Below are 15,032 nucleotides of genomic sequence, written 5' to 3' on the forward strand. Positions count from 1 at the left end.
GGCTACGACTCTAGTGACAACCCTTTAAACTCTATCCATTTGGAATCAGTACTTGATCAGCTATTTTCAGAGGAGTCGGATCGGCTCTTGCTTGAACCCTAATCAACATTTCAAGTGCTAATCACGTCTAAGCCCAGGGCTAGGGCGTCAGCGCTTACATTGTAATCCCCTTATCGCTGATTGCGTGTCCGGGCTCCCTCGGTCGCCAGGCCGCCACGTTCCTATTCCATGATTTTTCGGGAATATCAACAAAAGCAAGGGATTCAGCGCATGAGTGGAATATCGTCAGCCTCTCAAGCCTGTTCCAGGCACCGGGATAGTAGGGTCCGCGTTATCTTAGTCCCTACTTTCGCCTGCCTTTGCTCTGAGACCCTGGAACCCGCTCTGAGCCGCGGTCGTAATCGAACACGAACCTCAACCGAAAAAGACTCGGCTACCGTCGGAAATTCCGCTCGGCTCTTCTGGCGCTTATCCATTTGGCGTGGTGGTGAAAATCCAAGATGGCCACCACCGGAGGTTAGAAATTGTCTACACAGTTGATTCTGGCTCCTTGACGCACTACTGTTCGCGTTTGCATTGCTATTCTGTAGTTTTATAAGCTAGATTTCCCAAATCTCAAATTTTTCCTTTTAACTCGCTCACGTTTTCAGTTGTGGTACCTCGCAATTTTCGCTTGCTTGAGGAACTGGAGGAAGGACAGAAAGGCGGTGATGGAACTGTTAGCTGGGGCTTAGCAGTCGATGATGACATGGACTTGAAGTACTGGACTGGAATGATTATTGGTCCTCCTAGAGTAAGTAGTAAAGACTTGGATTGAAAGAGTCAATCATTGATACTATTGACGATGCATTATGTTCTATCCTGTCTAATGTCACTTCTTGATTTTTTTTTTCACAAAGCTGCAGTGGATTTGTTGCATATTTCCCTCAAACTTAAGTCTTCGAACTGTGGAATCAGTTCAGCGCTGATTTGTGCTACCCGGAATACTTATTTCTCCAGTTAATTGTTACATATGCTGTGTGTTATTGGAGTGAAAATGTGACTTCTTTTGTAATTGTTCCTGCATCTTTGTAGGCAACCAAGCAATGTAGTTGTTTGGTTGTCAACAAATTGTTTACAGATGTACATTACGAACCCTCCATTCAATAAGTCCTTTCACTTTTGTTGAAGAAAAATCAAACTTGCTATTACACACTGACGGTTTGTTTCCACTTAATGGCATGTAATAAATTTATTATTTTTTTATGTATAATAATTTTCCCCAAAAAGTTACTCAATCTGATTGGCTGAGAAAGGAGTGCAGTTTTTCTGTAACACGATTGCAGATTACAAATGGTTTCTGATTGGCTGAAACCACAAAAGAAACCACCAAGAACCAATCAGATTAGAGCTGTTTTCACAACAAAATTCAAGAAAATGGCCATGGTTTTCAGCAGATGACGACGGAATTTAATTATCTATGTAAAACAACAATAGAAAGTTACAAAAATATTCCAAAAACCCGAACACAGTAAAAAGTATACGTCTTTCTGGCTAAATGTGTTGAAAATACGGAGCTAAGACAAAAATACGGTCAACGGTTGTTTCCGACATCACAAGAACTGTGGCTCCACTCACTCATCAATGGCAGCGTCGGAAGAAAACAAATCGCCTCCTTCACCTTGGGCTTTTAAATCTCAAAACTTTCTCCATGAATCCTGCTATGATGGGGTCTCAGGAACAGACAATGATGAACAGTCATTAAAAAACCTTAGCGAGTGTCTTTCATCTTTGGCTGCTCGAAGCGTTCTCGGCAGTACAGTTTCTTGTAAACGCCGAGCTCTCATAATCGAGGATGAATTTAAAAACACTTACTTTTCCTGATCATTGTAAACTGAGTTATCTTTAACAGGCTGGTGACCATATAAAATCAATCCTTGCACATTTCCAAGTTCTTAACTTAATGATTTTGAAAGCGTTGGTCTTGAAAAAGTTTGAATTTGACAAAGGTAGTAGTCTGTTTCAGCCAGTCAGTTGAATGAACTAGAAATGCCCGCGCTGTCAATATAATTTTGTTCTTGTAGTTATGTTTTTTTTGTATATTATTAGTATAAGTAATCACATGATTTTTCTCATGCAATTTGGAATAAATAAGCACTTCTAAATTTTTTAAAGAACTCGTTCTTATTTATTCCAAACTGCACTCGAAATCATGTGATTACCTATACTAATAATGCAATGATTGTTCAGCATATAAAACTCATTGACTTTACTGCAAAGTGTGAGTCTCTGGAATTTAATGTAAAATTTTACTGGTAAATCTCTCTTCTGTTCATTTTTTATAGGGCAGGTTCTTCACTAAAGCTTAATCATTTGGTAGTATAACATGCAAATAAAAGGCATCCTGTCACTTTGTTCCATGGTCAGATCACCATATAGTCAAAATTTTTTATGTGTCTTTAAGCCACGAGCAGAAACAAGGCCGTTACTTGTGTGTATACCTCGTTTTTTAAGCCAGTAAGCCAAAAAAAATGCACTTCACGTGTATCATATTTTACACTGAAACTGTAAAATGATCTGACTACAAAATGAATCAATCTGGCATGGAATGATTTGACCTTTGAACAAAGTGACCATAAACCAAATTTTCCATTTGTGTGAGAAGTGATACCCTTTCCACCAACTCTCCCAATTACTCCTCTCAGGGTGCAAAGAAAGTCATGTTTTCAGTTTGCAGTTTGTGCTAATTATTGATTGCTGTTTATTGATTCATCACAAAATCCACTAGTCTTGAGCTATCAGACAAGACTTGCCTGCTGCACCCTTGTAAATATCATTTCAAAACAAATCCTAAGAACTTGTTGTACAGGTAGTGGGCTACTTTGACACAACATCTTATCTCTCTGTTTTACAATAGTGTTATACATATTTTAGTCAATGCAACCACTGTAGTATCGGCCAATCTGCTATTTAGGTACTTTTGTATTAGTGGAAGTTTATTTTATGTGGAACTTACTGCACTTTTCAATAACATGAGAACTCCAAGGTTGAAAAGCAAACTGATGGTCTTGCTCTTCACTTCCGTCAATGATCTTAGTGGACCTCTCAAGCAACAGAACTTTACAACAATGTACTTCAACAAGTTGAAATGTTCATGGTTTGTGATTTGCATTTGGTGGATTCTGATCCAATTTGTATGTTTTTGTGTTTCAGGGTCTGTTGCTTGTGATCATAGACTGATGGCAGTGATAAACACATTATTGTTAATTTGAATGTTGATGTGTTATTGAAAAGCACAGTAACTATTTCTGTCTTTTCTATGTTCCATGATTTGTTTTTTGTTTAATTCACAGTGCCCATATGAAGGACGAATATACTCCTTGAAGTTAGAGTGTGGTAAACAGTATCCTGACCAGCCACCAAAAGTTTCATTTGTAACAAAAATTAACTTGTCAGGAGTAACTGCTGCTGGAGAGGTTAGTAAGCAAACATGAATTTTCTTAACATCATTTTGCACTGGCACTCTGGAGTTGCTGCTCCGGCGCATATAACGCATCAACAAGTACATCAAGGAATTTGGTCACTATGACAAGACAGTAAAGAAATGGGCAACTAAAACTGTATTGAAATTTGCCCGGTAACGTGTGATCTGCAGTCATATGCCAAAGTGTAGTGATTTTGTCAGTAAGTGTTTTAGGCCTTTTTAAAGTTAGAACAAATGCGTGAACAAGGCTGCTGCCTAACGGGCGCCCGGTCGCCAGAGGCGCCCAAGGTAAGAGCATGGGCGACCAAATTTCGGTACAAGGAGCCCGCGCGGGCGCCTGACTTAACACACGGCATTAGACTTAACCTCCTTGTACATTATATTCCTTTAGCTGGAGTAGGACTTTAAACAGTGGAACTGTTGATATGGTTAGCGATGATGCGATTAGGCAGTATAAAATTTCCACAAATAAACCGTAAATTATGTAAACCTAACGTGTTCAACTGTGAAGCTTTGTCGAAACGAACGAAGCCATCGTTTCCGAGTCCGGATGGCAGTTGAAGACTGGGTCTGAGATTTGACTTCCAAATATGGAATAGCAAAATTATGGGCTGTTTGTTGCCTATGTTGACATTCGTGCAGTTCATCGTTTGCTTGGGTTTTCGTCGATTTGATAACTTTTTTGTGGCGAGAATGGGAAGCTATCTTGCGTGCTATCGACTGGACGTGCTTGATGTTCGATTTCATGTACCAGTTTGCAACGTATGAAAGTAAATAATTCGGTTAATTCTTGTTTACGTGTTATTTATTAGGCCCGGCGAATTCTTATTAAAGTGTGCAAGAACCTCTATAACCTATGTAATGATCTTGGAAAAACAATACATGGATTTCAAACTGGGCTCCTAACAATGTGGCTCGGGCTCCTAACTTTAAACTTTAGGAGCCCGAAGGGCTCCCTAAAATTTTTCTTAGGCAGCAGCCTTGGTGAAAAATAAAATTACTTTGATTGTAGTTTATGAATTTGCCTCTTTCACCCTGGTTGCAGTTTGGGTATTTTAAAATCATTTCAACGTCAAATGCTCTTCAGTTTGATTGCAAGGGTTAAGCAACCTTTTTGATTTTCTCTGTATAACCCTTCATGCAGTATTATACAAAATGTCCTTTTATGTTTAGCCCTAGTATTGACTTACATGTGCTGTGTGGCATTGCAAGTTATAATAATACTTGTAGATTGGCTGTTGGTGATTTGCTATCCTCAGGAGATCTGAGATGTGTAAGATGTTGTGATTGTGGCATTGTCGAGAAAATTGTCCTTTTTGTTTTCATAAAATAATTATACATACAAGTTACACTTCTTTGAAAAGGAACCTTTTCTTGGTACAAACATATTCTGTTGCTTTAAAGCATTCTAACTGCATAATTCCATTTCTTCCTACTTTGTTCTGAACCAAGCAAAAATGTGTTTTTATTTTTTATTCCTAGCTTGACTCCAGGGTCTTTAAGATTCTAACTAACTGGAAAAGGGAATACTCAATTAAAACCATTCTTACAGAGATTAAGAGGTAAGCTTGTGATTCCCCATACACTCCTGCTTCTTATCCCTGACCAATACATTTGTACATCTTTGTAAGGGGGATTCAAAATTTCATAATAAATCAAATTTATTTAAATACACGTACAAGCTAGAGGGGATGCTTATATCTGGGGGTTTATAATCAGTACTTGTTTACTGATAGATGACCTTATAACTTGGAGAGGCTTATAGGTAATTGGGATGGGGGAGTGGGGAGGGGGGTGCCGTTTATGGTAAGTTATTGCCTTGGGACTGTCACCATGAGTCCATGATCATTTTTGTCGGTGATTTAGCTGCTGTCCATATCATCAAGATATCCATAATATTAAGATTTCAGCAATGCTGTCTCTACAACTGTATGTTGAGTAGAAAAGGTAGAAAAAGGCATCGTTTCAATTTAATCAAGCATCAGGTCTCAAAATGCATGTAATGGCCAGTTAAGAGACAATATTCACCCAGAATGACCATTTGTCTGGACAAACGATTGGTTTGCCAGTCATTTTAGCTGGACACTTAAGCAGGTGACCAGATGAAAAAATACATTTCCACACCATACTTTCAAGTGGACAAGCTTTTTTCAAATTTTATATTGTTTTTTCTTGTTTAGGCTAGTACATTCAAGTTATTATCTTGCTATTTTTAACATTTTGACTGGGCAGAAGAGAGACATGACCATGCTAAAAATTCTTGGTAGATCAACATGAACTGAACCAGCAACAGTTCCAAATTTATGTTGAGCCCTGAACATGAGAAGGAATGTGTCATCTGCTATACAAATGCTGAGAAGAGGGAATTAATCAAGGTGTCTTCATATTAGATAAAACCATTGGTAGCTACTCAAATGTTAATTAATTGTTGAAAAAAAAAAGGCTTGTCTGTTTGTGTTTCTTTTTTCTCACAGATCAATGACCAGTAAAGAAAACTCAAAGCTTCCTCAACCTCCTGATGGTACTACTTATGTATAGGGTCTTCAGTGGCTTTGTCATTTCTCTTTAGTTACAAGAAGCATCAGTACTGAAGTTTAGGTTGCTGAAAAGGGTTTTGTGTACTATATGGTTGTTTAGTTAGAATTCTTCCTTTTTAAGACAAATTTGCAAGTGTTTCAATTAATTTAACAAATATGCTTTACTCTTTTGCTCTGGACTTTCAAGTGAGACACAGTGTTTCCAAAGATACTCAGACAGCCAAAAGTGGGTTGAATCAGTGACATAGCTAACATTTTTTTTACACCCACTGCAAGTTGTTTGGATATCTGAAGAAATTCTTTGTTCAGAGCTGGATATAACGAAGTTTTCAAAGTGTCAATGATTATGTTTTGAACAATATTACCCATTATTTTAAGAAAGTCATTGGTTAACACTTAAAAGTGCCCAGCAATAATACTAGAAATTATTTGTTTTTCCAGGAACAGTTAGAAGTTATGTAATTTTTGTTGAGACTGAAATCTTGTGCTAATGCCTTGCAAAAAGCAAATAGTTTTTGTAAAGCAGAATTGTGATATGATCGTTCAGAGAATTGCAGCCTGTAACCAGAAGTTAGCCTGCTCACAAGCCGCCATATCCACCTCCAAATTCTCGAGACTGATCTCCGTACATTTTTTTAAAAGAATTAGTTGAGATGATATGTTTAAAGATCAAACATTTTCTCGTAGGTAATTATTTCATTAATTCACAACCTTACCTCTTGATTAGTATTGACTTTGGTTGATGACATTGTTAGGAGGAAACTGATGTTGGTCAATGTTGGGACTTAAAAGTTTTTAAGCCCTGATATCAAGTCAACCGTATATTCTTCACACTGGTTGAATCCCGCACAATTTTTTTTGGCCTAATAGGGAAGCCTGTGTTGCAGACATAACATTACTCCAGCAACTGACTTGTGTGAAGCAGGGCTGAGGTCCTTGATCTGCGCCCTCAACAGACTCAGCGAGTTGCCCTTAGTGCATTTTGAATTTCCCTTCAACCTGATTGGCCAATCAAATAATGCCTTTTTTAGCAGGCCAGTCATGGCACTTACTCAAATCCTGGTACAAAGCTGAAGGTCCAGAACAAGGATTTTGGCACTGGCTCACACACTGACTTTACCAGAAGTTTCTTTTGGTTTTCCTTTGAATGTACTGACTGTGACCAACCTGTCATTAATATTGTTTTTTTCTGGGCTGTTTGAGACTGTTTTTAATTTTTGGAGTGAAATGAATATGTTACATACAGAACAGTACAGATTTTACTCTTAACATTTACTTGTAATTCAGTTGGTGATCATTTATGTGTGTGTAGTATAATATCACTATTAACTTAAAGATAGTAACATCTTTCCTTGTCACCCCATGTAAGGGAATCCAAGACAGTCTTGAATTCTGGATGCCAGGCTGTGGATTCCAGATTCCATGTACGGGATTCCAGTCTTTCCGGTAGTGGGATTCCGGATTCCGCAAGGAAAAATTGTCCAGATTCTGGAATCTGGATTGCCTTGCATGGAGCGACTCCTAGCCTGTCCTGCGGGATATATCTGTCCAGGAAATAACTGAAATCTAAGAAAATTTAACTGTACTCTCAGCATTAATCAGAGCAAAGAAAAAGCTTTTGGCGGCTATGATGTTATCTTGTTTTAGTATTAATTATGATGTTAATGATTTGTGTAAATCAGTGTAATCATCTTTAGAGAATTTGGAATATTGTAATAAAATAATCTCCATTTGGTATAGTTGCCAGTTCTCAGTCATACTGTAGGTGCTTGTAAAATTTTATATTTTTGTGAGAAACCTTTGTTCGTCCAGTGATGACCATAACTTCTTCTTTGACGTTGTTGGTTACGTTCTGTGAGTCCGTCGGTCGCGGAGGAGGCCAAGCCGGGCGCGAAGGTGTCTGCCACATGTGGAACGGAGCACATGATATCAGTGAGTTTGCGGGGGGTGGGGGGGGGGGGGGGGAGGGGGTTGGCGCTTGTCTAAACCGAAAAAAAGAGGCAAGCCCAGCCTTGAAAGTAATTCTTCTTGGGCCTTAAAACGGAGCAGGACAATAGTTAATGACGATTGAAAAAGTGGCACAATTGTGATACAGTACTTAGGGCTTCAGTTTGGCTTGGTGGAAGTTTTAATATTTCCCCTTCAAACCCTGCATTTTAAACCTCCCCTGGCCGTTAACTGATTGTTAGCGGGCGACCAAGATTGTGATCCAACTAAACGTACAGTAGTTCAAGTATTGAACTGATAAAAAAAAGAGAAGATAAAATCCATCGAGGGTTTAAGCCTTAGTCTATCCCTTCGGACAAATGGTAGACAAGTTATTAACATTTTTAAACAGTGATTTGAAGAAATCCATAGTTCTTCGACTAGCCTGTTTCAGGAGTTCGGATAGCGGAGCCGGCGCGAGGTAAGAGAGCACCCCCTAACCCACGCCGTTGCTGTTTTTTTCCGCTCACATCTTTTTGCGCCGTCCCCACGAACTTAACGCCTGTAGCAGGCTATTCTTTGACTTTTAATAAGGCTGCGGTCCATTTAGTAGAACTTTTAAAAGTGGAATGTACAAGTGTGGCTGTTTTATGCAGATTCGAGCAGGTTACTCCCCGACTAAATCATTTTATTTTTGTTTCCGGTTTCTGACTTCACGCAATACACTGTCACTTACGAAAAGTGTCGAAAACTTTCATGATCAGTTGTTGGGGTAATTTTTTTTTAAAGTTCTCTTTAGGTCTTTTTGGCCTTTCAGCCGATCCAACAGGAAAGACTTTGTGCAGATCTTCAACTCTTAATATTTTCTTCTTGATAAAATCTCAATCCAAGAAAATTATGCCATTTCTTCAAAATTTTCGTGGAAATTTTTGGAGACTGCAACTGTCTTTTTTTTCGAACAGGAAAAGAAAACAAAGAAAAAAAGGGAATTCTTCCTTTAATGACATATCACTAAATTTTTTACTTCCTTTTGTTTAGAAGCCTAAAAGAATGGTCTAAGAATTAATGTTGGTCGTTTCTTTTTGGTAACGGCGGAAAAAGGTACGTGATACCTCGGAAGGTGCCTTTTTTGCCGGAAATTTAAGCCCTTCAGATCATACACATTATAAAAAAATTAAAACATTTTAAAGTCAAATGTCTCTTCATTTTTTTAGTTACTATTTTTTGAGTTTCGATTTTGTGCTTCTGATTCGACATATTGACGTTGATTTTCAAGGAAATTTCAGTTTTTTGTTTTCACTATTATTTCAGCCTTTCGTACTCCAGAGCTAATCACTTTTTCAGCCAATCAAATCGCGGTATTCTTTCATGCATGATTTATTTTGTTTATGAGAGTCAAAAGCCGCTTCCATGGAAATTATAACTCTGGCGGAGATGTGAACTGTGAAATGACTAAACAGAGTCAAAACAAAAGAGGGTCAACTCTTTTGGTCAGCTTGTAAGTGAGTTTAGGTCCCAAAGGCCAGAAACGATATTTTTACGACGTCTATTATGATTAGGACGAGTTAAATAAAAGAGGGTTCTTGGACTATACAGCGATTGTCTACAATCATTATGGCGGACCAGCATTCATCTGGCACTAATCCTGCACATCATAGTCGCGGAGGAAGACATCGCTCTCGCAAGCAACAAAAGCCTTCCACGGCTGAAAGGGAACAAAAAAAGGCATCACGATTACAGACTCTGGGGCCGGGAGAATCGATCAAAGAAAAACAGGTTTGTTTTCAGACGTAGCGCGCCAAAAGTGCTATGACTTCTTGAGGTAGAAATTTTGTCACGCTACAGCCTTGGTGCTGCAGGAATGTTTTACTGTTTTACTGTTTTTTGGATCCTTTTTTGCTCTGATTGCTTGTTTACATAGCTAAAGATTGTGCTTTATTTTGTATTTCTGAGGCCTCGATACGATTCTTGCAGCCAGGCACGTTCGACTTCTGGTTCGATCGTCAGCTGGATCGATCAATTAACTAAGATAAGCTTTCGTAGAAGATTTTACTAGTCGTACATCGCCACGTTTATGTTCATCGTGCTAAACTTGCTTTATGATTGTTTCAAATCATGCAATTTCGATCTCTGGACTTGTAAAATCATATTCGAACTTTATGGCTACAAAATGACACGATTTTAATTTGAACCCAAACCCTTAAGGTCGTGTACTATTCAACATTTCTTGTGGCTTTCTGGAGAGCTTATTATTTTGGCAGCAGATTAAACATTATGACTCCTGGGTTCAAACCTTTCACAGATTAAACGTTACTTAGTATTCTGGCGTCAGTGTTGTTTGATAATTTCGTAATTTGACAATCAATCATCGATTATAGCAATATTTTATGTTCGGGATGAGGTCCATAAACATCAGACATTGGGGATGGGTTGGGTCCAATGTGCTTTTATGGACACACAGCGACTTTATAACTCAATTTCCATGTGTTTGGATACGATCTGCCTATGTGATGGTTTGAGTAACCCTGAGATAAGCCCGTACATCATGCATTTTAGGCAGGTTTAGGGGTGGGAGTGTGATGAGGTGCAAATAGCATTCTGTCCAGAAGTAATGGTGCTTAGACCATAGAAAATGTGATATTAAGCTCCCCCCTGCACTGTTTAATCCTTGACTTGAATTTTGATGTAAACTGATCAAGGTGTTGAGTCAGCTGTTTTAAGTTAAGTATTTGTATTTAAAAAATCATATAATTTGCAAGTGTTCCTATCAGCCAGTTACAAGCGTGATCATCTGGGGCAAAACAATGCTATAATGGAAATACGGTGTATGCTGTGTATGCTTATACCTTCTTTGGGAAAACGTACTCTAACGATATTCCGTTAAACAGTTAGACCGTTAGCTGTCCGTTAGTCATCCGTTAGATGATTCAATGAAATCGTTAGGGATGTTAGGCAATTCGTTAGCAACTCATGGACATTTTAGTGACTGGAGAAAAATCTTTGCAAAGAAAGGGGGATTAAAAGTGGGGTTAGGGGGTGGAGGTACATGTAGAGAGAGGTGGATAATTCAAGGGACATAAGGGTGCATGGTGGAAGTTCCTCTGACCAAGACAGGTTTAGTAGTATTCATGAGTAATTGATTAATCACAGCATGCATGGCTGATCTGGTGACATTTTCTAATGAGAATGTTGAAATGGATGTGTATCAATAACAATCATTACAGACAACTTTCCTTTTGATGGATGTGGTTCATTGGGACAATCAGTACTAAGTGCCTTTCTTAGACAATGAGTGAAGAATGAGAATAGCGACCAACTGTAGATCTCTTCTATAGTCTTTGAAGAGAGGTATTGTCAACAGCAAACTCAGGTGTCTTTTAAGACAGAGTGTACATTCTTCTTTCTTTCATTTTTCCTTTTAGCAAAGAGCCAGAGAAGAACGTGAGGCAAAGAGGGCAATGATAGATTTCCGACATGAATATTTGATCAGTACAGTTGCCACCACTCTTGGACTGACAAATGAGGAAGTTACAGAGTCTTTACTTGAGGGCTCACAGGTCTGTATTACTAGCCTTTAATACACTGTAGCTCTTGTCTGCCTTGCCAGATTTATTAAGTTACAGCCCTGCAGGTGAATTATATTTTAAAAATATTAAATAATTATCTTTATATAGGCTGTCATTTACATGTTAGGCAAGCCTGTATGGCAGGCATTTGAAGGCGAAGAAAAAGGGGATTCTTGGGCGGAGAGAAGTGTGAGGGCATGCGAGGAAGGAAGGAGGAGTGCAGGTGTTCCCCTTCTCCTTTGTGCATGGTCTCACGCCCAAATTCCCTTTCCCTTTCCTTTTGAATGCCTGTCATGCTGGCTATTTACATGTATAGAACACAACTTTGCTGCAGGCAAAAATCATGTAGTATAAATCATCATAATGTTGGTAAATCTTCCATGTTCTCACCCTGTCAGTGTGAAAAATAATATTATCCAGTTAAAGTAAGTGGAGCTCTGTTACCCCAGTATCAGGATCGTAAAAATTTAAATTGAGTTTTGAAATTGTTTTTGTTTTTATAGATTGAAACTATGGAGGACTTTTTAAAGGCAGATGGTCTTTCAAGGATAATATTTTACTTTCAAGAAGTTGACAACATTCCAGATGCAGGTACTTTGCTAACTTGTTTATCACATGTTCATGTATCTTCAGTCAACAATAATCAATTTTTTCTCTTTGGCTTTTGCGTGCTGCTTTTTTTAAGTTTAATTATGTGTGATTTTTCAGTGGAACATGTCCGACTGGGACCTGGAGGAGTTCAATCAGCCACCATCAAACCAAGACCTAAAGTTTTTATTACTGACACAAGAGACATGCAGCTGTCTGGAGCATGTGTTTTCTTTATCAAGATAAATCCTTCTAAAGCCCTAACATTAGCTAACATCTGTCAGGTAATATACCTCTACACACTGCAGTTGTATTTTGATCAGTAATGCTCCAGTGTACTATAAATTTTATTGAAGTAGAATATGATGTTTAAATTCAAACCAGGTTACAGCAGTCTAGAAATACTGGCATACAGCTCGAAATGTAGGTATCTGGCTCTTTTTATTCAAAAGTGTAAGATTAAAGTTGCACATTATTTTTGAAGAGTATTTTTGGGATTAGAAGTTTTTAAACTCTGTGGGGTTTCTAGTATAAGCTAAGAACACTGGGCTAATGGACGAATATTTTTCAACCTCCAACAAATGTTTCTGATTTTTACCACAGGCAAGCAAAATGTCCCATTAAAAATAACAATATACATGTCCATGGTATTAAATTAAGAATATTGTTGTTTTATTGCAGGAGACAACTTTTGGCTTGCTTGACACCCGTGGTGTTGGAATCCTTCATTCTGTAGAAAGACTTCTTGGGGATATATACATTCCAGCCCTTTCTAAGAGCTCAAACTGGGGAGAGTTATCAGACAGGCATGGTGCAAGTGTCAGGCATGGCTTTATGAATCAACTGGAAAATTTTGTAGGTAAGTGTATGAATTCTACAGATCAAAAGTAATGTAAAACTTTACTTCAAGGTTGTTAATAATTATCAGGAATGTCACTAAGATTTCAAATTGCCAGGTAAATACTGATGGCAAGTAAATGGGGAATCAAACAGTTAGGGATTTCCCAGGGGTCACCTTCCTCGTAGCTGGGGGAAATCCCTGGCCCTCAGCCCTTAATGACAGCTTTGGTGTTGATGATGATGATGATGATGATGATGATGATGATGATGATGATGATGATGATGATGATGATGATGATGATGATGATGATGATGATGATAGCGATAGTGATAATGATAATGACAAAGATAATGACAACAACAATGATAACAACAAGGATAATAATAATAATGATAACTGCTGCGGAGCGACCGAAGGGAGCGAGCAGCAACATAATCAGGATTTAAAAGAAATATATAAGGGGCGACGAATTCTCGAATTCATCACTTTTTACCACAATGCATTGCATTTAACCACACTTTTTACCACAATGCATTGCATTTAACCAGAGTGCATTGCGCCACGAACAACTCAAACAAAAACACGGGGAAGTTCGGTGGGTGAGAGAGTGCATCGTTCGCTGCTCAGACTTAGAGTTTTCTTTGTGGCAAATTTTATACTGCACGGTTAGAGGTCTTACCAAATTTTAAGACACGCAGGAGTCTTTCAGATGAGTACGATGGTTAACGTGGGGATGGGATTTCAATTCAAGAGCCTTTGACTCGTCCAGGTGTTAAACCTGACGAGAAGATGAGCATTTGCTCTTCGACTCCGCCACACGGGGGATATACAAATTCCATCTTGCTAGAAAGTGCTGTGAAAGTGAGAAAATGTAATGCAATGCTAAAATTTTGCAAGAGGTGACAGGCCGCACATCTTCACCGGCGTGAAACCTTTGAAACCTTTTACATATTGCTCCATTGAGGAGACCTCTTTCAGGGGATCTTACAGTTTGAAATTTGAACGATGATATCGCTTCTATATAGCGGACCAAGATACGGTTCAGTACAGTTTATGTTCAGCAACGGAAAATTGTGTAAGTGGAGCAGAACCTTTTAAATGTTCAACAGACAATTAATTTTATTCAGTTCGCGTGTATTCCTGTTGAATTTGTAGCCCGTTTATGAGATATGTCTACTCAAAAATATAATAATTTAATTTTCCATAGCTGCTGTTATGTGAGAGTAACTGCTTTTAATATCTCCGTAAAGTTTAGGTTTACGCGATCTCAGAGAACAATGTTTAGCTGTACACAACACGTAGTCTTTTTTTAAAAATATATCCAGATCTGACACTGGTTTTGGGTATTTATCACGTCTAAACATGATTTAAATACAGTCATTATGATGCTGTGTCCTTTGAATGTCGTCTTAAAACTCAATCGCTTTGTAAATGTCACTTGTAGTTTTAATATCGGAGGAGAATATTTTAAAGCTCAATATTTTTCAATACCATTACCATGTTGTTTTTTTACCAATCAATTGACTGGCAGTTTCAAATCTTACGATTCTCATCAGTTGCTGTGTGGTGGGATGGTTGAGGTGAACTCTGAACCATTCCGTATTGCTTGATTTAGTAAGCATTTATATATCCACCCTGGTTTGTTTGGAGGATCGAAAATGGTGCGGTTTGATTGGTTCCTTGCAAAAAACCAATCAGGTTGCTGTAGGTTCGATCCGTGTTTTCTCAAAGCTAGGTTGTGTTTTTATAAAGGTTTAAATTTGAAAAATAGGATTCTTGCCTTACTTTTTTGTAAAGTATAAAAACATCTTGTTAAAATGTTTATGATGTATAAGTGTTCCTCAAAATGGCGAGGGACTATATATATGTTGTATATTTTCATTTCAATTTCAAGCAAGGCTTGCGTTGGCTATACAGTTGTGTACTGTACAGAATGTAGACAATATTATTTTTTACTGGCACAGCATGGCACCGTATGGCGTGAGTAACTGTAACGGATGACAGACTGCACATGTATAACGGCGTGAAACCTTGAGTTAACCTTTAATGTTTTGTCATTTGTAAGTTAGAGCTCTGAGTTATTTTTATAAAAAGGTTGAAATAAAACGTTC

The 15,032-nt window shown here is 38.2% G+C and overlaps 2 protein-coding genes across 2 annotated transcripts in view; both read left to right on the top strand.

The window, feature by feature from the left end:
• The first annotated feature begins 616 nt into the window (after positions 1-616).
• On the top strand, positions 617-7,734 carry LOC140927338 (ubiquitin-conjugating enzyme E2 variant 2-like). The gene is made up of 4 exons (XM_073376970.1): positions 617-793; positions 3,333-3,455; positions 4,946-5,025; positions 5,938-7,734. The coding sequence occupies exons 1-4, from the start codon at positions 749-751 to the stop codon at positions 5,999-6,001; spliced, it is 312 nt and encodes a 103-aa protein (XP_073233071.1). The 5' UTR covers positions 617-748; the 3' UTR covers positions 6,002-7,734.
• A 1,596-nt stretch (positions 7,735-9,330) lies between these two features.
• Positions 9,331-15,032, top strand: part of LOC140927342 (dynein axonemal heavy chain 5-like) — a 49,644-nt gene continuing 43,942 nt past the window's right edge. The window contains exons 1-5 of the mRNA XM_073376974.1: positions 9,331-9,702; positions 11,349-11,483; positions 11,996-12,083; positions 12,201-12,364; positions 12,762-12,939. Of these exons, the coding sequence (XP_073233075.1) occupies positions 9,541-9,702; positions 11,349-11,483; positions 11,996-12,083; positions 12,201-12,364; positions 12,762-12,939 (727 nt within the window). The 5' untranslated portion in view covers positions 9,331-9,540. The remainder of the gene's footprint in view (positions 9,703-11,348; positions 11,484-11,995; positions 12,084-12,200; positions 12,365-12,761; positions 12,940-15,032) is intronic.

The sequence above is a fragment of the Porites lutea genome, chromosome 2 (assembly GCF_958299795.1).
Source record: "Porites lutea chromosome 2, jaPorLute2.1, whole genome shotgun sequence".
NCBI classification, from domain to species: Eukaryota; Metazoa; Cnidaria; class Anthozoa; order Scleractinia; family Poritidae; genus Porites; species Porites lutea.

Bases quoted from the DNA above. Each gene is read 5' to 3' on its own strand.
- LOC140927338 (XM_073376970.1), top strand. From the start codon at position 749: ATGGACTTGAAGTACTGGACTGGAATGATTATTGGTCCTCCTAGA. The intron at 794-3,332 runs GTAAGTAGTAAA...TTTAATTCACAG, and splicing joins TGATTATTGGTCCTCCTAGA to TGCCCATATGAAGGACGAAT. The intron at 5,026-5,937 runs GTAAGCTTGTGA...TTTTTCTCACAG, and splicing joins ATTCTTACAGAGATTAAGAG to ATCAATGACCAGTAAAGAAA.